This window comes from Oncorhynchus mykiss, chromosome 13, assembly GCF_057628025.1.
Source record: "Oncorhynchus mykiss isolate SJ-2025 chromosome 13, ASM5762802v1, whole genome shotgun sequence".
NCBI lineage: Eukaryota > Metazoa > Chordata > Actinopteri > Salmoniformes > Salmonidae > Oncorhynchus > Oncorhynchus mykiss.
In genome coordinates, this window is record NC_143034.1 from 54,217,035 (window position 1) to 54,240,496 (window position 23,462).

Consider the following 23,462-nt stretch of genomic DNA (forward strand, 5'->3'; position numbering starts at 1 on the left):
TCAGGGCAAAAGGGGGTGCAACTCAATATTAGGAAGGTGTTCCTAATGTTTTGTACACTCAGTGTTTATAACTTTGTTCTCACCTGTAGTCAACATACTCTCCCTCAATAGCAGAAGGAACACATTCACTTCCTGTAGTTCATGTGACTCTGTGTTTAATGATTTCTACCATCCCATCTGCTCACTCATGCTCTCCCCTCACTGGTAAATCTGCCCTGTCATGTTAAGCTTCAGCATAAGGGAAATGAGTCAACACTCTCACTTCCCATTTGATTTAGCTGACAAACATTGGGAGAGAAGGCAAGGGAGTCAAATATAAAGACTGGGACACAGGTTAAAGAGGACACAGCAACTCTAAACTCGTTTGAGAAGGAGGCAGCTTTCATTTACCAGCTGTATAACAAGACATCAACAAGGAAATACCCCACAGGTAAATTATCACCTCTTTCACTGACTTGTTTTTTAATAAACTGTAACAGTTGGTCACATTTGGGTAATAATGTTATAACCACCATATAAAAAATTCTGGATTACAGACATGGAGACAGTCAACTCGGGACAGAAAGATGATATGCAGAACCTTGGCAGGTACAGTAATTTTGTAATGAATGTTCGATATGTTAACTAGATTATTGTATTTCAGACCAGGTCAGGGCTGATATATGGTAAAGTAAAGGTATTGAACATACAGAACACAATTACTAACTGCTCACATTGACTGTACTCAGGTAAATCAGGATGTCCTCCTTCTAATGTTCTCCATCTCTCCTCAGGGATTTGTCAGAACAGATAAAAGCAGCGACTAAAGAGATCCATGTCAGGGCAGAAAACACCCAACTGATGCTGAGCTATCAGAAGGGACAGATAACTCTTCCGCAGTACAAGGTGAGAAAAGCCCATCTGAGAGTGAATTAAATATCACTTGCCAAAATAATTTACAGTGGTTTTCATAATATGAACTACCTAGAATGCCTTTTGTTTAACTTTCTACATAGTCATGGAAAATGAGCACTCACTGTGTACTAAGTATTAATCTGTAACCCCTCTTTTCCATGGCAGCTTCTTCTGTGTTCCCTCTATGAGATCTACAAAGCACTGGAAGAGGAGATGGATAGAAATGCTTCCCACCCAGGTGTCGCACCAATATACTTCCCCCAGGAACTGGCCCGACTGGAGACACTAGAGAGAGATCTGGAACACTTCTTTGGACAGGAGTGGCAAAAGAGAGTCATCATTCCTGCTGCAACACACAGATATACACAGAGACTTCGCAAGGTACAGGCTATAGATATACCAACATGCAGGGTAGGCACACTATCTTAATTGTGTACCTGCTTAGTAATAACAATTTATTTGTTTCCCTCTTCAGATTGGTGAAAGCAATCCTAAATTGCTGGTGGCCCACGCCTACACCCGTTACCTAGGTGACCTGTCAGGAGGACAAATTTTGGGGAAGATTACCCAGAAGTCAATTGGGTTAAGCAGCGGAGAGGGACTGTCGTTTTTCTCCTTCCCCGGAGTGTCAAGCCCTAACCGCTTCAAGCAGCTGTACAGGAGCAGAATGAACAGCATCGAGCTGACCAAGGAGGAGAGGGATGGGGTGCTGGAGGAGGCTATCATGGCCTTCGAACTCAACATCCAGGTGAGTGAAAGGGAAGAAGAGTGGAAGCAAACTGGGTAAGAATATAGAAAATTGTTAAGACTCCAGCCACCCAAGTCATATACTGTTCTCTCTGCTTCTGCACTGCAAGGGGTACCGGTGCATCGAGTTTGACACCAACAGGCTCCTGAACAGCTTCTAACCCCAAGCCATAAGACTGCTAAATAGCTAACTAAATAGCTAACAAAATGGATACACAGACTGAGTTGACCCTTGTATTTCATTTTTGCACCACCTCTATGCACACTCACACTCACTGACACTCCAACACAGACACAAACACTCACTTCATAATTTGCTCACACAAATAATATGCACATACATTTATACTGACTCTACACACACGCACTCAAATGCAATCATATACACTGCTGCTACTCTGTTTATCATATATACCTACACATATCTACCGATATCACTCCAGTATCCATGCACATTTTAGATATGGTTCTGGAACCGACTGATCCTGTATATAGTATGCTTTCTCGTGTTCTTGTTTTTGGTCTACTTTATTTTTAGTATTACATTCTTATTTATTACTGCATTGTTGGGTTTAGAGCTTACAAGAAAGGCATTTCACTGTGCTCGTGCATGTGACATTAAAACTAGATAAACATAACTGTGCAGAGGAAGTGAAACTGGGAAGGTCTAGTCAATGTGTTACTGGGTGCCATCGCCATAGCAGATTGTGTACGTCTTGTTCAATGAAGACGTCCTGTGTTCTTTCTCGTACAGGTCTTCAATGATCTACAGAAAATGTTGAGTGTCACAGAGGAAGCTTATGGTAAAGTACAAGCTCGTATGCTGATTGGAAATGTGATCTTTCACCTTCCTTTTTTGTTATAAGAAAGTATTACTTTGCTTTTGCAGGGGACCAAGAAAAGGCCGAGACGCCAGCTACCATCCCCTCTTTGTCCATCGTGCAGTTGTCACTGGGTATTTGTGTTGCTTTAGCAACAGTCGGAATGGGTATCTATGTATTCTAAAGCCTTGAAATAAGTCTTAATGTAGTTGACAGAATCACTTCACTAGTCATAACCACCTAAGGGTGTGTGCATTTACAGCACTTGTCATGACTGTACTTTTACATGCTTAAGGCAATCTTAAAATGACAATCGACATGCTGTATTAATTGCAATTCTGTGTACATAGTACATTTCATTAAAGATGATGCACACCATTTCAACATAAGAAATGTCTAAATAAAGAAGTTTGCCATTTATTTTCAATACAAAATACCTTCCACAAGTAATGATTTAACATTAACAATCTTTAGGACAGTCTCATAACGCTTCTCTTGCCCCAAACAATTCAACAATACAGTTCATCCAAATTGCCTCCATAATTTGTTAAGACTAAAAAGAATAGACCCCAAAATACTTATGAGAGCAATAGAACAGTAAATAACGGTTGTTGGCATAACTTGGCAAAGCAACACATGAAAAGGTAGACATCAGTGGCTCTGTGGTCTAAGATGAAGACGTATCGACGTAACTTCATGAAGACGTCCACTGGCTTGTGAGGAAGAGTGAATTGAGGAGACGCCTGTCCCTTCAACTATTTACAAAGCCCATCGTGACTTAATCTTAGTGCGTATGCATCTTTTTGAGAGACTACTTGACTCTGTAGAGCACCTTCCTCTGCATGCGGTGCTGAAGCTCTCCCCTCCTCATCATCAGGTGAAGGACCTTGTAGATGGCCTGCTCTGGATACTTCTGTATATGGGAAAGGGTAGAGAGAGATTCTGGTCAGTGGACAGGTAAACAGGCTACAGGGCAACACGTAGGCCAACTGAGGACAGCACTGAATCATATAGACAAAGGGCCAAACATTCCAATGCCCAAAGTACTTTTATGTATTTGACCAAGTGGTCCCGTCTCTGTTCAAAGTAGACTAGTGTAACTGACCTGCTTGGTGAAGTCCTGGACGATGCTGTGCTCGGACACCTGGGAGCCAATGGCAAAGCGTCTCTTCAGCTGCTTCTCAACACGGGAAATCATCTCCTGGTCCTCCTGAGTGGTGAAGCCCTCCACACCCGAGAGGCTGCCGGACAGCGCAGCGTCCAGTGTGGACACCTGGAAGAGCCGCAGGGCCTCGTCCACCTCCTCCTCTCCAGCCACGGCCTGCAGCTTCATCTTGGCCAGGGACTCAGAGATGCGCACCACCGCCTCCAGCTGCCTGCAGGGGACCACGAGAACCAAGAATTATGACACTGAATATGGACAGTATCCTGACTGGTAATGACGTTGGCAGGTGAAGTACCATATCACCAACATCACCGTACCTGATAGTGATGGGGATGGAGGCTCTCCTGTCGCTCTCCCTCTCATGTTCCCTCGCTCCACTCCTCATCACCACGTATCTGTTCTTCAGCTTTTCAGCTGCCGCCGCAGACAGACGTGGGCCGCATTTCCTGTCAGGGCACATTTGACCGTTACAAACCAAATCCCTCAATGTGTACATACTAGTGTGTAGTATTGTTTCTCTGCAAGTAGAGTTCATGAACTCCATCAACAGAATCTAACATACACAGAATAAATCTGCTGATATAAAGGAGTTTAAGACTCACGTTCTGGCATAGGCAATGTACTTCTTCAGTGTGGCCAGTGTGATCTCTCCCTCCACACCCTCCGTCTGAGTATGAGCACTGAGATGGACGTTCATCACGTGGCGGGCCAGAGTCTGAGAGAGAAAAGAAGGTCAATAGTGTTAACACTGTGCTAGCCTGGGCCGTGCTCGCAATCCCTGTGCATAAACCTTCCTCCCACACACACACACAGAACAGACTAAAGTGTGTTCCCTCACCATGTCTCTCTGATGGTCGTGAATGTCCTTGATGATAAAGATCATGTCAAAACGGGACAAGATGGTAGGCATGAAGTCGATGTTGTCCTCTCCCTTGGTGTCGTCCCAACGGCCAAACACAGAGTTAGCAGCGGCCAGCACCGAGCAGCGGGAGTTCAGGGTGGTGGTGATGCCAGCCTTGGCAATGGAGATGGTCTGTTGCTCCATGGCTTCATGGATGGCTACTCGGTCATCCTCTCTCATCTGAGAGGAAGGAGAGACACAGTTAAGCGTCTGCAAACAAACTAGTCAAGTATTCAGCAATTGATGTACTTCTGTCCATGTTTCCTTACCTTGTCAAACTCATCGATGCACACCACCCCACCGTCAGCCAGCACCATGGCTCCTCCCTCCATGATGAAGCCACGGGTGACGGGGTCCTTCAGGACAGAGGCCGTCAGACCAGCAGCACTGCTGCCTTTACCTGAGGTATACACCTGACAGAGGAAGAGAGAGAGAGAGGGAAGATACAGGTTAGCGCTTTCGATAGGGGTCACTAGCATGCTGATAAATTGTCAGCAAATGACATTCATCTTTGTAATTCTGGAATTCATCTTTGTAATTCTGGTTTAAATCTTTGTTGAGGGAGTGTCATGACTGCTCTGAAATATATATATATTTTTCAATTTATATCAATTATATATTCAGTCATCAAGCCCATCCTTACCCCAATGGGAGAGCACCTCTCCACAAACTTGAGCAGCTGAGACTTAGCAGTACCGGGGTCTCCCAGCATTAGCAAGTTGATGTCTCCTCTACGGGTCAGCCCGTCAGGCAGCCTGAGACAGGAAAGGTCATTATACATACACACTGGAGAAAAATGTACGCACATCAAAAATCTATTCGAATTCCACATGCCATTTCCAATGGTTATGACTCACCTCTTCCTGGAGCCGCCGAACAGCAGGCAGGCGATGGCCTTTTTCAGGTCATCACTGCCGTAGATGGAAGGAGCGAGGGAACGGGCGAGGGAGCCGTAGACGTCGGGGGAGGAGGCCAACGCTCTCAGCTCCTCCTCTTCCTGAGGGGAGACTGACCCTGTGGCCCCACGACCTGAGAGACAAAGATAGCATTATATCTATAGTACTATTCCACATAGGACATAATGTTGGATAAGTAATCTAACCTCTAGTAGCCTTATCGTGCCTACCTGCTCCCTCTGTGTCCTGCTGAATGCCCACCACACGGAGGTAGGAGGAGCGGATGCCCACACCTGCACTTTTATCTCTGCCCTTGCCCTTAGCTTGGGCCACCTTCTTGATGGAGTAGATCCCCATAATGGTCACTCTGTTCCCAGGGACCACACGGTCACACAGGTACCTGAGGGGAGGCAGAACATGAGCTGTAATGTGGTATGTACTCGTCGGTCTCACTTTGCACTGTGTGTATATTGGGCATGTGTTAATTGTATTTAATTGAGAATATTGAGGCACACAGACAATGCTGTGTGTGTGTGTGTTACCTGTCACAGTAGAGCTGCAGGTGGCGGGGCATCTCTCCGTGTGGCACAGCATCTGGAGACTCCTGCAAACGGAGGGTCTGGAAGTCCACACAGACACAACGGTCTGGAATGATGAAGTAGGGATCTATAGGACACCTCACCCTGCCTGCCTGCTCACTGAGAGAGAGAGAGATGTTAAAGAATGAAATCACACACGATGATAAAGCAGATGATTTCACACACACAATGACTTAATGCATTTTTTTCATGCACTGGAGTGTACACAAACACCCAACTCAGAGGGTTGCACTCACGTGTTGCACTTTCGGGGAAGAGCGTAGCCCTGCAGGCCTGGGGGCATGAAGATGTTACTGATGACGGAACGACAGCCACGACACTGCAAACACACCCTGGTGGCCTTGGCCCGCACAGCCGTGGCAGAGATGACAATCCCAGGGACTTTCACCAGCCTGGACACCTGCTCCGACTACCAGAGAGAAAGAGATGGAGAGTTCAGAGTCATGGCATTTTACATGGATGGGAAATTGAGGGACATCTTTCATGCCACCTTCTACATGAACCAACTGAAAGATGAAAGGCCCAGCATTGCATCCTCAGAGACCTACCTTGAGGTTGCGGATGGAGGCAGGATGGGCATCACTCTTCAGCATGACCTGGATTTCCTGCACTGTCTCCTCTCCCAGGGGCCTGGGACGGGTCACCTCATCAGCCACCTCCTGGGCAGCCTCCTCCAGCTGTCAATCATAATGTGAGGGCTCAGTTTAAAGGGATAATTTTCAGATATAATTATTGGCCAAATAGAATACAAGATCAGCATGATAAGATCAGCAACAGAAAATATAGGAATCCATCAAATCCATGAATTATTCAACCTGCAATTTCTCCAATTAAAACTCCTCAAATTATTTGTCTGTTATTAGTCTATTCAATCTTCTCACCAGCGGCAGGTTCTCAGAGGGCAGCTTGTACAGGCAGTCTGACAGGTCCTCGTCAAAGCTGGCCAGGTCTTCCATCTCCACCTCCACCCAGTACTCCCCCAGGGTGTAGTGTCTCTTAAGGTCATCTCTACACAGCAGAAAATGTCAACAATACAACATGAACAATAAGATATATAAATCGCTTAAAACAGAATGCGAATATAATCATAGGGTAAAACAAACGAAATACAAACTCAATCACAGGACCTTGAAGAATCTAACTTTATTCCTTCAAGACCATTGTGGTGATCAGTGGTAGTTAGCTAACGTTACAGTAACTGGCTAACTAACTGTTAGCTAACTTAACGTTGGGCATTTGTGGAACATCATACCAACAGGCGGTAGCCATCGACAATGACTTCGTGGCACTTAATACAATCTCTAGTTTACCTGTATTTATAGGTGAAACCGGTGCGGTCGGTCCCAACTCTGAATTGCCGAAGAAATTCACGGAATCGTTTCTTGATCTGGCTCCGTTTCACTCCACCTTCATCCCCGGGTCCATCTCCACCGCCGAAGCTGTCACTGTAATAAACTCCAGGGTCGTCGAAACCAGACATAATGCACCGATTATATCTACAAAGTGCTATAGATTATGTTTAATAATCCTAAAAGCAACCGTTTTTGGTGATTGACGTCAATGATCTTCTGTGGACAATGAATTCCACGCTGACTCTTTCGCGGCAAATAAAATTCGTCACTTTCCCGCGAAGTCGAACAGTGACGCTTTGCCATTGGGAGATATGATCAACGAGTGATAATGATTGGCTGAATATATTGCAGGAGGCGTGTCCTGATTGTAGAAGGGTGGGACTTGCAAGAGTTTGTGGCGGGAAAAGAACAAGGAAATATATATATATATATATATATATATATATATATATACACACCAAGCCAGGGACATTGTGGTGCTACAACAAACTGGAACAACAACCCCGTTCGTTGTGTTTACAAAGTTACTGTTGATGCAAGCACACGTTTATTGCTCTAAATGAAGACAAGACTTTAATATATCTTCTAGCTTACCCAGTATTACAACCATATCTAGCTAGCGCCATTGGAAAATACCAACGTTTTGTTAAAAGTATTTTATTCATTCAACTTCAACACAAAAGCAACACAAATAGCATTGACCACAATTGAGCATCATCTGTAATACATTACCCTGTATGTAATAAATTATCTTTGTCACACTGTCACTCATAGGCCTCCTGTGTAACCTGTAACCTCAGTCCAAACTCTGCAAGCTGCTTGTCTTTTAACTTGCTTATTGGCAGCAAAATGATCCACAAGTTGTTCTATTTAAGACACAACTCCATGCTTCCTGCCTGTCTGTATGAAAGCATCCACAGCTCGGTCAATGTCCTGGTCAGTGTGGGCCGCTGAGATCTGGACCCGGATTCTGGCTTTGCCCTTTGGTACCACTGGGTAGGAGAACCCAATCACATACACTCCTGTGGGAGAAAGAATAATGGGTACTTGTAGTAGATAGACATAACACTGAAGACTACGGTTCTTCAAGAAAAGGCCAGACTAATTCAAATTAGTATTTTTTTCCAGCCCTAGAATTCAAGCAGTGTAGTTTGCTGCTAATAAACTCTTAGGTCTCTGATTGTTGTCAGCTCCCATTTTGTGAGACAAAATTGTTGAATACAAAATACCAATGAGAATATCTCTGTCTCCCTCTACAGGTTGATGTGTTTCCATTCATTTGTAATTCCACAGAAATCTTTTGGATCAAGCTTTTCAAAAATAGTTAAATTCTATAAAATGAGTGGACAAAAAATCCAGAGTATTTCCGACCAATATACAGATTGTGTTGTAATGTTTGATAATGCTTGAAATGTGCTTGTGCTCCATTCATATTCAGCCTGAACAGTTGCCTCACCTAGTTTCAGCATGTCATCAGCCATCAGAGAGGCTAGTCTGGCATCCCCCAGCATCACAGGACAGATGGGGTGGTCAGAGCCTGAGATGGTGAACCCAGCCTCGGTCATTTTGTTTCTGAACCTACGAGAGGGGGAGTGAATAAAGACATTACAGAAATAGCCATCGTTACTTATACAGTATCAATGCCTTCAACTGTCATGGTTGCTAACTGGGTTATCTGGGAAACAGGTAGTGCTCTTGAAACTGTAAACATGTGTGGAAGGACACCAGTGGAGGCTGCTAAGCAGAGGACAGCTCATAATAATGTCTGGAACGGAGCAAATGGAACGGTTGATACTATTCCACTCCAGCCATTACCACGAGCCCATCCTCCCCAATTAAATGTGCCACCAACCTCCTGTGAAGGATACAGTAGAGATGAAAGATGAAATAAGCAAAAGTGTTGAATGCAGAATAAACACAGATCTTGTCACTTTTTCAGCACAAGACTAGTTCATCTCATGGTCATTCAATTGCGCTCATACGTATTTTTCACAAAGACCAACACAAAAAGGTTTATCTGTTTTTGTCCGTGCTCCTATGTTAACCATTCCATAAGCTTAGATGGTGTCTACCACATTCACCAAAACAGAGGCCCCGATTCCCACCTCATGGTTTTGTCCCCGACACTCTGGGCAATCTCATTGGAAGCGAGGAGCAGCTCGACAGCCCGGGTAGCGCAGCCCACGACAGGAGGGGGTAGGGAGTTGGAGAACAGGTACGGACGAGAGCGCTGCCTCAGCAAGTCAATCAGAGGTTTAGGACCCACTGTGTACCCACCTGAGAGAAAACAGATAGAAAACCCATATCCACCTTAAACAGTGCATTCGGAAAGTATTCAGACCCCTTGACTTCTTCCACATTTTGTTACGTTACAGCCCCCCCCCCCCCCCCCCAAAAGTCTGAAATATCATATTTGCATAAGTATTCAGACCCTTCACTCAGTACACTTGAAGCATATTTGGCAGCGATTACAGCATTGAGTCTTCTTGGGTATGATGCTACAAACTTGGCACACCTGTATTTGGGGGGTTTCTCCCATTTTTCTCTGCAGATGCTCTCAAGCTCTGTCAGGTTGGAAGGGGAGGGTCGCTGCACAGCTATTTTCAGGTCTCTCCAGAGATGTTTGATCGGGTTCAGGTCCGGGCTCATGCTGGGCCACTCAAGGACATTTAGAGACTTGTCCCAAAGCCACTCCTGCATTGTCTTGGCTGTGTGCTTTGGGTCGTTGTCCAGTCGGAGGTCCTGAGCGCTCTGGAGCAGGTTTTCATCAAGGATCTCACTGTACTTTGCTCCGTTCACCTTTCCCTCGATCCTGACTAGTCTCTGCCGCTGAAAAACATCCCCACAGCATGATGCTTCCACCACCATGCTTCACCGTAGGGATGGTGACAGGTTTGCTCCAGACATGACACTTGGCATTCAGGCCATCTTGGTGTCATCAGACCAGAGAATCTTGCTTCTCATGATCTGAGAGTCTTTAGGTGCCTTTTGGCAAACTCCAAGCGGGCGGTCATGCGCCTTTTACTGAGGAGTGGCTTCTGTCTGGCCACTCTACCATAAAGACCTGATTGGTGGAGAGCAGCAGAGATGGTTGTCCTTCTGGAAGGTTTTCCCATCTCCACAGAGGAACTCTGGAGCTCTGTCAGAGTGACCATCAGGTTCTTGGTCACCTCCCTGACCAAGGCCCTTCTCCCCTGATTGCTCAGTTTGGCCAGGAGACCAGCTCTAGGAAGAGTCTTGGTGGTTCTAAACGTTTTCTATTTAATGATATGATGGAGGCCACTGAGTTCTTGGGGACCTTAAATGCTGCAGACATTTTTTGGTAGCCTTCCCCAGATCTGTGCCTCGACATAATCCTGTCTCTGAGCTCTACGGACAATTACTTCGCCCGCAAGGCTTCGTTTTTGCTCTGACATTCAATGTCAACTGTGGGACCTTATATAGACAGGTGTGTGCCTTTCCAAATCATGTCCAATCAAATGAATTTACTACAGTTTTTTTTAACCATTTTAGAATAAGGCAGTAACACAACAAAATATGGGAAAAGTCAAGGGGTCTGAATACTTTCCAAATGCCCTGTATCAATGTACATTTTCAAGTTAGTTTTGTCATCCATTTATGGAGTTCAATTACACAGCCTACATTGTCAATAGTGACATTTCATAACTATTGAGAACATTCAGTACCGTTATGCAACTCCATATATGAGTCGAAACAAAGGGAAACCTACCAGCTGCACCTCCCAGTGCTTTTCCCAAAGTAGAGTTGACAATGTGAACCCTGTCCATCACTCCCAGGAGCTCATCTGTGCCTCTGCAAACAAAATGTAATAACACTATTGGTCCACATAATTGGCTACGAAACGATCATCCTTTTTAGTTTTCCTAGGCATAATTACATCAGTAAAGTTCTAGCATCATTTCTCCATCTGTCCTTTTTTCTCTCCACCCGGACCTTCACTCACCTGCCTCGTGGGCCCATGAAGCCTGTAGCATGGCATTCATCAATGAAGACCATGGCTCCATACTGCTCTGCCAGGTCACAGATCCCCTTCAATGGAGCCATGTCACCATCCATGGAGAACACACCATCCGTGACAACGAGGCGTAGACGAGATGACTGAGGAGGACAGGGAGCCATGATGACCAGTGACGCAAACACAGCCCATTAACACTAAAATCAATTCAGCAACCTTTATTTACCCATCACTATGGTTTCAAGCTTCATGGATTTCAAGATGATTCAGCATAATAAGCTTCATGAAAGGTGGAGCCCTTAATTTAAAAAAGATACTGTGCAATCATATTCTAAGAAATATGTGTAATGGCTGAAGGTAGTGCAGGTATTATGATGGGGAAGACAGGGTTTAGAAATCCTCTAGCTGGAAGATGGACAGCAGATGATGCCTGTCTTACTCCTTACCCCGCTGTCATTATGGCACATAATCACCTCAAGGAGATTATTATTTCAATGCGTGTATAGCACCCTCTTTACCTGGGACTCTTTCAGCTGGGTCTCCAAGTCATTCAGGTCCATGTGTTTATATCTGAACCTCTTGGCCCGACACAATCTGATCCCATCAATAATAGAGGCATGATTCAGCTCATCAGAAAGAACTGCATCGTCAGGGCCCAACAGAACCTGACGTAGAAAAAGAGTGCATTACTACTTTACGATTGTTTAATACAGTGGCACAGAAAGTGTAAAGACAGACCATGCAACAGAATGTATAAAACAGTTAATCACATGTTAATGTATTCAAGAATCACAAACCTCAAATAGCCCTGCGTTGGCATCAAAACAGCTGGCATACAGGATGCAGTCCTCACGCTCATGGAACTGAGCCAGCTTCTGCTCCAGATCTTTGTGAATGTCCTGTGGATCATATGGTAATACGAGAATGAGAGGAGACACAATCACAGAGTCATGTGGACTCACACAGAACCACCAGAAACACTTGAGCAAGCAGTCTTTAGGTTACCTGTGTGCCACAGATGAATCTCACTGAGCTCAGCCCAGCACCATACTTCTTCAAGGCCTCAATCCCTGCCTCCACTACCTGGGGATGGCTGGAGAGGCCCAGATAGTTGTTTGCGCAGAAATTCAATATGTCTGTATGGGGAGAGAGAGAACCAATAAGTAAGCATATATAAGCCAGGTTCTCCAGAGGACATGCACACTATAACAATACTGACCCAACTACCAGAGAAAGCTTGATTTACCCGTAACAATTACCACAGTGACCTTGCATGACTGCTGGAGGGAGTATGAGTGAGGGATTTCTACCATTGTGTACTTACTGGCAAATACAGAAGAGTGCCAGCTGTACACGAGAGGCATAAGCCATTCATAAATCAGCACTAGGGGTCAGTCTTTCTCTGGTACACAAAAGTGAACAGTAACAATTTAGTAGTTACGTTGGTGGCAGAAATATGGGTTTAGCAACACCAGCAGCCACCACAAATCACGATAACACTAAGCACACGTAACGTTATAACTTCCAGTTGCCAAGTAGGGCAAGTCTCGGTCATGTAGCTAGCTTCCCCAACACCACCAGGCTGAGATGAATTTCCGCGAAGTTCAGATGGGGGCGAACAAGACTAAGCTATTAGGTAAATTTGCTAGCTAACTTAGCTTGCTACAACTCTTAGCTGTATGCAACAAATTCGACCTGGTTAGACAACGTGGGTAGGCTAGACTTAAATTCCACGGTGCCAACTTCTGCCATGTTTTTCATGTCACTTGAGGACAGCAAAGCATAGGTAGGCAAATCAATATCATTGAAAGTTGGTGAGCTGACCCCTAACTATAACGTCAGGCTACTCACCGCCATGACTGCCGTCCACGTTGATATGAGGACCCTGCTTGGACGTGATTATTCTTTCTCCTTTCCACGTTCCACCAGTTCGGATCGTTTCAAGTTCATGCTCCAGCACCGTTCTAGCCTCGGCGATAGCTGCATAGCCCCGGTTTGAGGTGGTAGTTGAGGGTCTCAAAATATATCTTATTGGGGCACTAATATAACGGACAGCTGTTCGAATAGGCATGATGAATTTCTGTCAAAATCTTTCCAAGCAGTTAACAGGTTGCGACTAGACAGGATAACAACGTAAGGCGTGGCCAAAAATACTGTGAGTGACGTCAGTGGTATGTAACGCACTTGGGCGTATCATGGAGCACCAATCAGAAGCAATGGGAGTATAAGAGATGCTTTCTGAATCTAACCACGTCTCAAAACATATAGCCAAAGACAGTACAGTATGAAGATAGTTTATCCTATCCCTGATCACACTTGTAGGCGACGTTCAGTTTGTCATTTTCACGAGGTTGGAGTAATAACATGTTAAATTACTTAAGACATTGGCTCGAATCTAGGTTGCCTTTAGATTTCGAGAAAATGTACAACTAAGGAATAATGTTTTACTTCTCAAAACCCAAATCCCGGGCTGGAAGTCTCGCGATGTTTCACTTATGGGTTTAGAAACTCTGTGGTGTAACCAGACTCTGGGCGAGTTCGTTTCACATGGCCAGTTGTCGGTTAAGCGGGGTTCGCACATTTAATTTGCAAGTAACAGAAAGTAACCTACTTCAAATAAAACATTTACATTTTCAATTAAACCTGTAGAAAACCAAACCACTGATATAAAAGATTAGCAACCAACTAAACAAAGCAGTCTCTAAGTCCGTGATTGGGAGTCCCATAGGGCAGCGCACAATTGGCCCAGTGTCATTCAGATTTGGCCGGGGTAGGCAGTCATTGTAAATAAGAATTTCTTAACTTGCCTAGTTAAATAACGGTGAAATAAATAAAACAACTTGTACATAGGATACAGAGATGGAGGTAAACAGCTTATTCTTAAAGAGGCCAAGACAGCAATTTGATTTATACTGAACAAAAATATAAACACGTCGTAACGTGTTGGTCCCATGTTTTATGAACTGAAATAAAAGCACAAATTGGTTCACATCCCTATTAGTGAGCATTTCTCCTTTGCATGCTTACTGCAGGAATGTCCACCAGAGCTGTTGCCAGATAATTGAATGTTCATTTCACTACCATAAGACACTTCCAAGATAATTTGAGAGCATTTGGCAGTACGTGAAAGGGCCTCACAACTGCAGACAAGTGTAACCACGCCAGCCCAGGACCTCCACATCCGTTGTCTTCACCTGTGGGATTGTCTGACACCAGCCACCTGATGAAACTGAGGAGTATTTCTGTCTGTAATCAAGACCTTTTGTGTGTGTGTGGGGGGCATGCTGATTGGCTGGGCCTGGCTCCCAAGCCTTCCCAGGCCCACCCATTTCCTAGGCCCACCCATGATTGCGCCCCTGCCCATTCATGTGATATCCATAGATTAGGGCCTGATAACATTTAATTCAATTTACTGATTTCCATATGAATTGTAACTCAGTAAAATCATTGAAATTTTCAATTATATTTTAGTTCAGTATAGTTTAGATACCATGCAGAATAGAGATTTACAGATCAAAATGCAGTATTTCAGAGAACCAAACAGTGGCCTAGTTTATGCTTCACAACGCATTTCTAAATTGCCTCTTCCATACTTTGGTTTTAGGCACGTTCCTTATATCAGGAAAAAATACATAGCTCAACTTCCCCTTGCCCCAGCTGTTTGGAACTCCTCTCAGCACTTCGCTGTTCCTTGTAAAAGTTATGGCATCCCAGTTTCTTCAGACACCTTTAAAAAGTTGATATGACAAAAGCATTATCACTCCTGTAAGTACTTGACAGATTCAACATGCTTTTCTAAATGACATTGGAAACTGCAAAACCTGTGTTATTCACAGTCACAGACTGTAAAATTGGTATACCATAATTCCACTAAACACAGAAAACAGTCAAATTTGCAGAACCATGAAATCAGACCACACGCTGAGCTCCTCATCTCCCAGAGTGAATAAAAGCAAACTATCTTTAAGACTTCATCTGTGTTTAATGTTAACATATTTTATTTCACCTTTATTTAACCAGGTAGGCCAGTTGAGAACCAAGTTCTTGACTGACATTGTGTAACATTTGATAAACTTCAAGTACTCCAGAAACAATTAGGTTCGTATTGCTCTTCCCAAAAGTGTTCTGTATTAAAAATGGGATTCATCATGAGCATCACATAATACATTTCCCCTAATTATATTATATGGCAATCTACTAACATTGTGTTTATCATGCCTGCATTTTCTGGAATGCACACCATTCAATGTTCATCTGAAAATATTGGGCATATTCCATTCTCTTCTAAGAAACATAACAGGAATTAAACTCAATCATTGTGCAAATGTTTGTATCCGCAGCCATACCAGAGGCTGGTGGGAGGAGCTATAGGAGGACAGGCTCATTATAATGTCTAGAATGGAATAAATGGAACCGTACCAAACATAAGGAAACCACATGTTCGACTACATTCCATTCATTATAATAAGCCAATCCTCCTATAGCTCCTCCCACCAGCCTCCTCAACTGGATATCCATATTTATAGTGGCACTGGACGACTTAAGTTCTTATCATAAAACACTCTTAGTGTAAGTTAAAAACACTTGGTCCAAGTTAATTTAGCCTTAACATAAAAATATACATTAAACGTACTAGATGAAGACCTTAACCCAGGAGAGTTGAACATAAAGTAGTTCTGTAGTGTACCTGAGTGTCAGTAGCACAACCCTATTGTCAGGAGTTGTTGTTCCCACCAGTCATTTACTCACTGTATGTGCCAATCATACATTCATCCAGTTCAGTCCTCTCACACTATTTGGGAAAATGGCATTGGTTATGTGACAGGTTGCGGCTTGGCCTATTTTTCTGAGTGGTTGTTGTCGTCACGAGAAAAAGCTTTCAGGGACGGGAGTCGCTCCGCTGCTCTCACTCTTTCTGCCAGAAACCTGTCAAACTCTAAAAAGGAGGGAGAAGGAGAAGTTGCCTTAGGCGGGCTTTGTTGGTCTCAAAGAGGGATTACTCAGGACTTTGTAATAGTACAAGGACGCAAACTAAACTGTTGTTGTATCTACATAGCGATACCCAGGGAGTGGATGAGAAATAGACGCTCACCCTCACTTGTCACACCCTCTGAATCAGCCATGTCGTCCTCCTGTGATACACATAACACACATGAAAGCCATGACTGATGTGTTCACGTCAAAAGTCACATGTCCAAACAAAATTTAATATGTTCAAGAATTCAGGAATGTTACATTTGCTGGGGTAAAGCATAAAGTCCATAAAACCAAATTAGAGAGGGGGTGCAAGGACTGGCATAACATGGAACCAAGTTGGACTCTGCTTGTATACCATGACATTGAGTGAATGCTAACAGTGACCCACCTCGTCCACATCCAGCCACTTCTCAATGTCATCCATCACAGACGTCTGACTCACAGGGATCTGGGGGAGTTAGGCAAGGGGTTACTGTCAGGATGTACTGTAAGCCACTGTTTTCTTGTGACCGCCAGACTCTAGAGTACCATTACCGTTAAATTTTTTCTTTGGCAATCTACACATAACCACCATTCAAGCATGCTGACCCCTAGTATTCTGATTGAAACCAGTTTATTTTAGACAGGGGAAACAAGGGATCCATCCACCACACCAAAGGTACGGCAGGGAAAACAGAAGAGAGTGGGAGTAAATTAGCAAGTATAGTAATGATTCAGAAGAGTTATGATTTAAAAAGGGGATACTTGGAGATTTTGGCAATGCCGCCATTTTGGACACAGACAAAAAAATGGTGTTAGTGAGTTCATATGGCTCTGGGGAAGTAGATAAAGGGCCTCATTGCCAAAATCCAGAAGTATCCCTTTAAGATGTGCCAATACACACCATCTATCAGTTTCAGAAATGAACACTTATTACACTCAACACATGAATGCAAAAATCAAAGTAAGCTAAAAATAACCAGATCAGGCACACCGGAAAAAAGATCATACAACCATCTCAGTACAAAGACGGAAGGAAACAATCATTCATTAAAATACACACTAAACATGCTTGAATGCAAAACATCCCAACATAAGCCCCAGGGGTAGAATGCAAATGGAATGGCACTGTGCCAGCCAATCAGACCCACCATTCCCTTTTCCATCATCCAATCAAACTGTGTCGAGGAGCTGAGGGGGGTGATGTCTGGGCTGTCACCCTTTACACAGATATACATTTTTATTTATGAACATAGATACCGGTAGACATGCATGCCATAACACAAAACCATTGGGTTATGAACAAGGAGACAAAACAGAGACAGAATCTTATAGCACTAACAAAATTGTGGCAGGACACAGAGAACATTGTTTACACATAGCAGACCAACACATTAACTAAGACACAGGGTTATTGTACATATTAGTGACACTTAGTAACACTCCACAGGGCATAAGGACTCCATGGACACAAGCAATGCCCTTCCTAAACAAACATCCTTTCAAATCTGTACTGGGTTAAATAATTCTGGGGTTACTGACCGTTCCAGTGTTCTGTAATCTGGTGTTCTGTGCTTGAGCCAGACTGTCGGCAACACCTTCATTCCGCTCACTGAAACACATATTTCACTGCTTAGAAAATGATGCAGTTTACAGTGTACATACAGTAGTAGAATAATAGCCATCTCCACAAGTAACCATTGGCCAAAGTATGAACAACTTTATTGGAAAACCAAATACAGAGGAACATTCCTTCAACATTTGGATTGAAAATGTTTGCAATTCTCTCACTAGCCATGTAAGCTTGCAGTTCATGTCAGTCTCCATTCATAATCCTTATTGACAGAATGAAGGGCACAAATATCTTGAGAGAGATAAGCAGCCATCCTGAGCCAGTCAGGTTCACTTCCGGTCTAGACTAGTGCACCACCTTAGCTGGAGCAGGACTGTTATAACCTAAACAAGCCAGGGACTGACAAGACAACCACAGCACTAGTCTATTTGTCATACAGTACTAAGACAGGAATAAGTCTTGAGACCTGCTTTAGAGACCTGCTTTAGTAAGCTCCCTCTCACTCTTGCTATAAGTCTGAACAATCCATTCTACCATGAAAACTAAACATGGACTTTTGTTGGAGCTGTCCATTACCTCGGTCTCAGTTGTGTCTGTGAGATGCTCCTGTTCTGTGCAAATTCATCGAATTCCCTCATACCTATGGGGGAAAACAGGGTAAGAGAATGAATTGAACTATAGAGACACATTGAGAACCTCTATCAGAGGAACACTGTAGTTACTTACTGAGTCCTGTCATCTGACTAGACACTGTGTCCACTGTTGATCGGCTGAGATGGCTGTGGGTGGGAGCTGTAACAACAGGCTTGATTGCTGCGCTGAGGTCAATAAGGTTGACGTAGGTTGGGCTCTAGGCGATTGGGAAAAATGTGAAGAACTTGAACAGTACATATTTCTCATCCAAACATGCATTTGTGATAAGGGTAAAGGACCACAGATGCTTAAGAAAAAGCACTTACCTGCTGTGTAGCTCTTTGTCTCTGAAACCTGGAAAGGACATAATGAAAATCATACTGCTATCATAGCAAGAATTATTGACTGTATCTGATGTTGATCATTTAGGACAATACCTCTGGTAGCGAGTAAATGTGGCATTGATTTCATCATTTGCAACCAGCAGCTCCTCGGTCAGTTTCTCCTCACTGAGTCTTGGGACTAGCTCCATTATCTTATCCTGCATGTCTTTACATGCTGCATACAACTCCTACTGACAGAGCGAGAGAGAGCAGGAGATACAGAGAGTCAGCAAAAAGACAGCAATGGACAAAAGAGAGATGGATACAAACAGATGACATGTGTCACAGCCATGGATGGACAGCCATAGAGAGAGCCCAGCGAGTGAACCAACTAACCTGAAGCAGCTCTGTGTCTGAATGCTTGGCTGTTGCTGGATCCAGTTGAGACATCATATCTGACATCACTGTCAGGTTACCTCGAACCACTCCCAGGTCGGTCTTCAACTTTTTAACCTGGAATAGGAGTCAATGGCATCAGCACTCATATGCTAAATTGTGTTGGGTTGGCATAATACTGTAGCATCAACTTTTATTATAAATTCTGAATGTGAAACAAGTAACTGTGAAACATCCACAGTGCACAAGGTCATTGGATTTTAAAGTAATGCCCTGGAGTGAATTCAGCCTGCATGCAAAAGATTGTTGTGTTACTAAAAGAAAAGCCATGCCATTTTAGAGGCGTATGACAGGAGCATTCCAATCACCTGATAAGGTGTGAAGGTGAGGGGTCCCTGCTCGCTCTGTTGGGATGCAGGAAGCTGTGGTGATATGGGGACAGGCCTGGGGGATGAGGGTGCAGCAGATACAGTGACAGGCCCGTTATCAGGCACAGTCTGGTGGACAGAGCACAGGGACCATTTGAGTTAGAGACTAGTGTTAGGGAGTAGGGAGTTAAAACAACTTTAGAGAGGTTTAGCAGAAAGTTGTACTCTGTATTTGTCAGTGAGGAAATGCATGCATTTTCACCAGTCATTGTTTGAAGATATACCCTATTTGGAGTGTGAATGGGGGAGTATCCGTCTAGTTCAGTCATGGGGAACTCCAGTCCTTTCCGTCTCAGGTCCTCGTACACATAGACCACGCCCGTCAGAGCTGGTGAGCTGCGGAATGCGTCTGCCCATGCCTGAACAATAGACAGACACACATCATAAACAGCACACACCCGACAATAGCTAGCTTTCAATTCCAACACAGCTCTGTGACTTACTGAAGGTATGAGTACCAATGCTATCTCTCACCTGTATAAGGCTGAGCACTCTGTCATGCAGGACCAGAGGGGGATTGTTCTTGGGTAAGATGGACCTGACAAGAACCCCCTCAACAAACTCCCTGGTTGAGACTAGCACATGGAACCTGTGGCCACAGTTCTTCACACACGCTTCCAGCACCTGAGAACCAACATGACATAAGAGAGATGGAGAGAGAAAGAAAGTTAGGTTACAAGTTCATGAAGAAAAGGAAAAAGTATGGTGAATGAGAGAGGTAAATGTGACACTCACAGTCAATGCCAGCATGACCTCTCTGAAGTTCTTGTTTCCAACAATCCTCTTCTTTATTGCTTTGTATGCATCTCTAGGCCTGTAATCATTGTAGGTAAACAATCAACTTCAAACAACAAGAGCACAATACAGTAAGCCGTCAAAGGAAAAAAATGGTCCATTATGTCAGAGGATACACACCCCTCCTCTGTCTCGTTGATGATGTCACAGATGTCCATGTTGAGGGCCCAGTCCTCCGACTGGAGACTGGAGCTGGTTGCATATTCTGAGAACAAAAACAATTGAGACATTGCACTTTATTTTGCATAAAATTACCTGGAAGACATAATCACTGTGAAACGGCATTAGGTTCCTTGGCAGACGCTTATTAAACCATTTAAATGTTCTGTCTTCATTCCTCTGAATAGGAGGGGATAGAAACAGGATTTAGCTCAGTCGAGAAAGTAGAACAACCTCTCCTACTTGTACTGTCTCATTGTGGTCATATACATTAAAATAGGCAGATTGTTTTTCCATCTATAATTACATCACGGGGGAGTTTTCAAGGTTAAAAGATAAAATAGTAGGCCACTTGTAAGTCTACATAAAAACAAGTTGGCAAGCAGATTCATTATTAAATCAGCAATGTTACTCACTATGAAACATCGACAGTATGCATGTTATTCTATTATTTCTTAAAGGCACAGTGCAGTCAAAAATGTGATTTTTCTGTGTTTGATATATATTTTCACACTATTAGGTGGAAATAATACAGTGTACTATTGTGAAAATGGTATTGACCTTTTAGTGTAAGAGATGTTTGAAAAGTCTAACTGAAATAGTTGCCTGTTTTGGTGGGATGGCGTTTTGGTCTACCTGGTAAATGAGTTACTATATATATATATATATATATATATATATAAGAAAGAGTTCCAAACCTCTGCAAATAACAGCTAGTTTTCAGTTTTCCTCTCCCACTCACAGTCCTAGCAAAATTATTGATAGAGCAATTTCTTATTGTTAAGAAGTAAATTGTTTATTTTTGACAATTTTAATATAAAAACATTCACAGTAAGGTACTGCATGGTTACACGGAAATTATTTGATATCGAGATAAAAATGGCTGCATTGGAACTTTATTAAATTCCCGTTTCTTAAAATTAGGTCACGAAGGAAAGGAACAACTTTTCACCGCCCCACCCAGAGCTTGCCAAACGATTGGTCTATAGACCACCAAGAATACCCAAACTGGCCAATTAAATTGAGGATTAAAACACTGTAAACCCGCCTCTAGGGTATTATTGTGCGGTGCAAGTGTCAGTCAAGTAATAGCATAATCTAATCTCTTCTTCCACTGTCAATCTTGATCAATTAACTAACTATAAACAAGCAATTGTCAGTTTCGTTTCTTATTAAATACATAACCAATAACGCCAATTTCCCTTTCGATAGCCTACCGATTATCTAGTGTCGTTTTATAGGGTCTGTTTTCCAACAGTAGCCTACCAATGTCTTGAAGTGAGTCATGTCCGATGCAACAATGTAAATTATCTACAAACTCACCTGCCAAACCACTATAAACCTACTTTATTAGTTAAAATGTAACAATTACCTATTCGCTGGCCCACCGGTGTAGTAAACGGGTTCCCTGTCAGAAACTCCATCCTTTTTTCTACCAGTCAAACCAAAATCCAGAACTGCGCTTCAGTCGTTTCCACAGCAGAGGAGTTCTCGCAAAAAAAACTGAAGCAGCACAAATTAAATTAAATTAGGTACGTCATCTGTTAAAGTGAAAGTTACATTCACTGGACTATTGTCTACTAATTGGGAATTTATACGTTGCATAAAATAAGACAATATTAATACATTCAGAATGATAGGGTAGCCTACATTTGCACAGAAAGGGACAAAAAAAAAACGATTTAGCTATGGACAAAACGATAAACCATCTTCACATTCTACCCCAGCCATCAAAATACGCGGACTATGAAGTTAAACTACATGACAAAAAGTATGTGGACACCTGCTCGTCGAACATCTCGTTCCAAAATCATGGGCATTAATGTGGAGTTGGTCCCCCCTTTGCTGCTATAACAGCCTCCACTCTTCTGGGAAGGCTTTCCACTAGATGTTGGAACATTGCTGCTGGAACTTGCTTCCATACAGGCACAAGAGCATTAGTGAGGTCAGGCACTGATGTTGGGCAATTAGGCCTGGCTCACAGTCGGCGTTCCAATTCATTCCAAATGTGTTCAATGGGTTGAGGTCAGGGTGCTGTGCAGGCCAGTCAAGTTCTTCCACACCGACCTTGAGAAACCATTTCTCTATGGACCTCGCTTTGTGCACGGGGGCATTGTCATGCTGAAACAGGAAACAACCATCCTCAAATTGTTGCCAAAAAGTTGGAAGCACAGAATTGTCCAGGATGTCATTGTATCCTGTAGCGTTAAGATTTCCCTTCACTGGAACTAAAGGGGCCTGAACCATGAAAAACAGCCCCAGACCATTATTCCTCCTCCGCCAAACTTTACAATTGACAGTATGCATTGGGGCAGGTAACGTTCTACTGGCACCCACCAAACCCAGATTCGTCCGTCGGACTGCCAGATGGTGAAACGTGATTCATCACTCCAGAGAACGCGTTTCGACTTCTCCTGAGTCCATTGGCGGCAACGCTTGGCATTACGCATTATGATCTTAGGCTTGTGTGCTGCTGCTCGCCCATGTAAACCTATTTCATGAAGCTCCCGATGAACAGTTATTGTGCTGACATTGCTTCCAGAGGCAGTTTGGAACTATGTAGTGAGTGTTGCAACCGAGAACAGGCCATTTTTACACGTTACGCGCTTCAACACTCTGCGGTCCTGTTCTGTGAACTTATGTGGCCTACCACTTTGCGGCTGAGCCGTTGTTGCTCCTAGACATTTCCACTTCACAATAACAGCACTTACAGTTGACCGGGGCAGCTCTAGCAGGGCAGAAATTTAACAAACTGACTTGTTGGAAAGGTGGCATACATTGACGGTGCCATGTTGAAAGTCACTGAGCTCTTCTTTAAGGCCTTTCTACTGCCAATGTTTGCATATGG

At 43.6% G+C, this 23,462-nt stretch overlaps 4 protein-coding genes across 7 annotated transcripts; 1 reads left to right on the plus strand and 3 right to left on the minus strand.

Moving 5' to 3' along the window:
• The first annotated feature begins 217 nt into the window (after positions 1–217).
• hmox1a (heme oxygenase 1a) lies at positions 218–2,867 on the plus strand. Its single transcript, XM_021558210.3, has 7 exons — positions 218–430; positions 537–588; positions 774–885; positions 1,060–1,275; positions 1,370–1,642; positions 2,396–2,444; positions 2,531–2,867. The coding sequence occupies exons 2-7, from the start codon at positions 539–541 to the stop codon at positions 2,644–2,646; spliced, it is 816 nt and encodes a 271-aa protein (XP_021413885.2). The 5' UTR covers positions 218–430; positions 537–538; the 3' UTR covers positions 2,647–2,867.
• LOC110486535 (DNA replication licensing factor mcm5) lies at positions 2,860–7,702 on the minus strand. The gene is made up of 14 exons (XM_021558209.3): positions 7,334–7,702; positions 6,905–7,031; positions 6,572–6,700; positions 6,260–6,432; positions 5,967–6,122; positions 5,655–5,824; positions 5,386–5,557; positions 5,172–5,283; positions 4,798–4,941; positions 4,466–4,708; positions 4,230–4,342; positions 3,945–4,073; positions 3,568–3,838; positions 2,860–3,375 (listed from the first exon to the last, which is right to left on the minus strand). Exons 1-14 carry the CDS (start codon positions 7,501–7,503, stop codon positions 3,274–3,276), a joined length of 2,211 nt encoding a protein of 736 aa, XP_021413884.3. The 5' UTR covers positions 7,504–7,702; the 3' UTR covers positions 2,860–3,273.
• A 314-nt stretch (positions 7,703–8,016) lies between these two features.
• On the minus strand, positions 8,017–13,524 carry gcat (glycine C-acetyltransferase). The gene is made up of 9 exons (XM_021558211.3): positions 13,203–13,524; positions 12,357–12,487; positions 12,149–12,250; positions 11,870–12,016; positions 11,340–11,494; positions 11,106–11,188; positions 9,481–9,652; positions 8,832–8,953; positions 8,017–8,397 (listed from the first exon to the last, which is right to left on the minus strand). The coding sequence occupies exons 1-9, from the start codon at positions 13,420–13,422 to the stop codon at positions 8,246–8,248; spliced, it is 1,284 nt and encodes a 427-aa protein (XP_021413886.1). The 5' UTR covers positions 13,423–13,524; the 3' UTR covers positions 8,017–8,245.
• Positions 13,525–15,313: 1,789 nt separating this feature from the next.
• Positions 15,314–22,484, minus strand: tom1 (target of myb1 membrane trafficking protein). Of its 4 annotated transcripts, XM_021558212.3 has the most exons (16): positions 21,987–22,484; positions 20,576–20,660; positions 20,396–20,474; positions 20,135–20,284; positions 19,885–20,019; positions 19,601–19,729; positions 19,233–19,349; positions 18,951–19,084; positions 18,840–18,867; positions 18,607–18,730; positions 18,457–18,520; positions 17,850–17,919; positions 17,459–17,527; positions 16,717–16,776; positions 16,444–16,483; positions 15,314–16,287 (listed from the first exon to the last, which is right to left on the minus strand). In XM_021558212.3, the coding sequence occupies exons 1-16, from the start codon at positions 22,036–22,038 to the stop codon at positions 16,190–16,192; spliced, it is 1,434 nt and encodes a 477-aa protein (XP_021413887.2). In that variant the 5' UTR covers positions 22,039–22,484; the 3' UTR covers positions 15,314–16,189. The 4 variants fall into 4 exon arrangements, with proteins under 4 accessions (XP_021413887.2, XP_021413890.2, XP_021413889.2 ...); XM_021558215.3 differs by lacking the exon at positions 19,601–19,729; XM_021558214.3 differs by lacking the exon at positions 17,459–17,527.
• Positions 22,485–23,462: the final 978 nt, after the last annotated feature.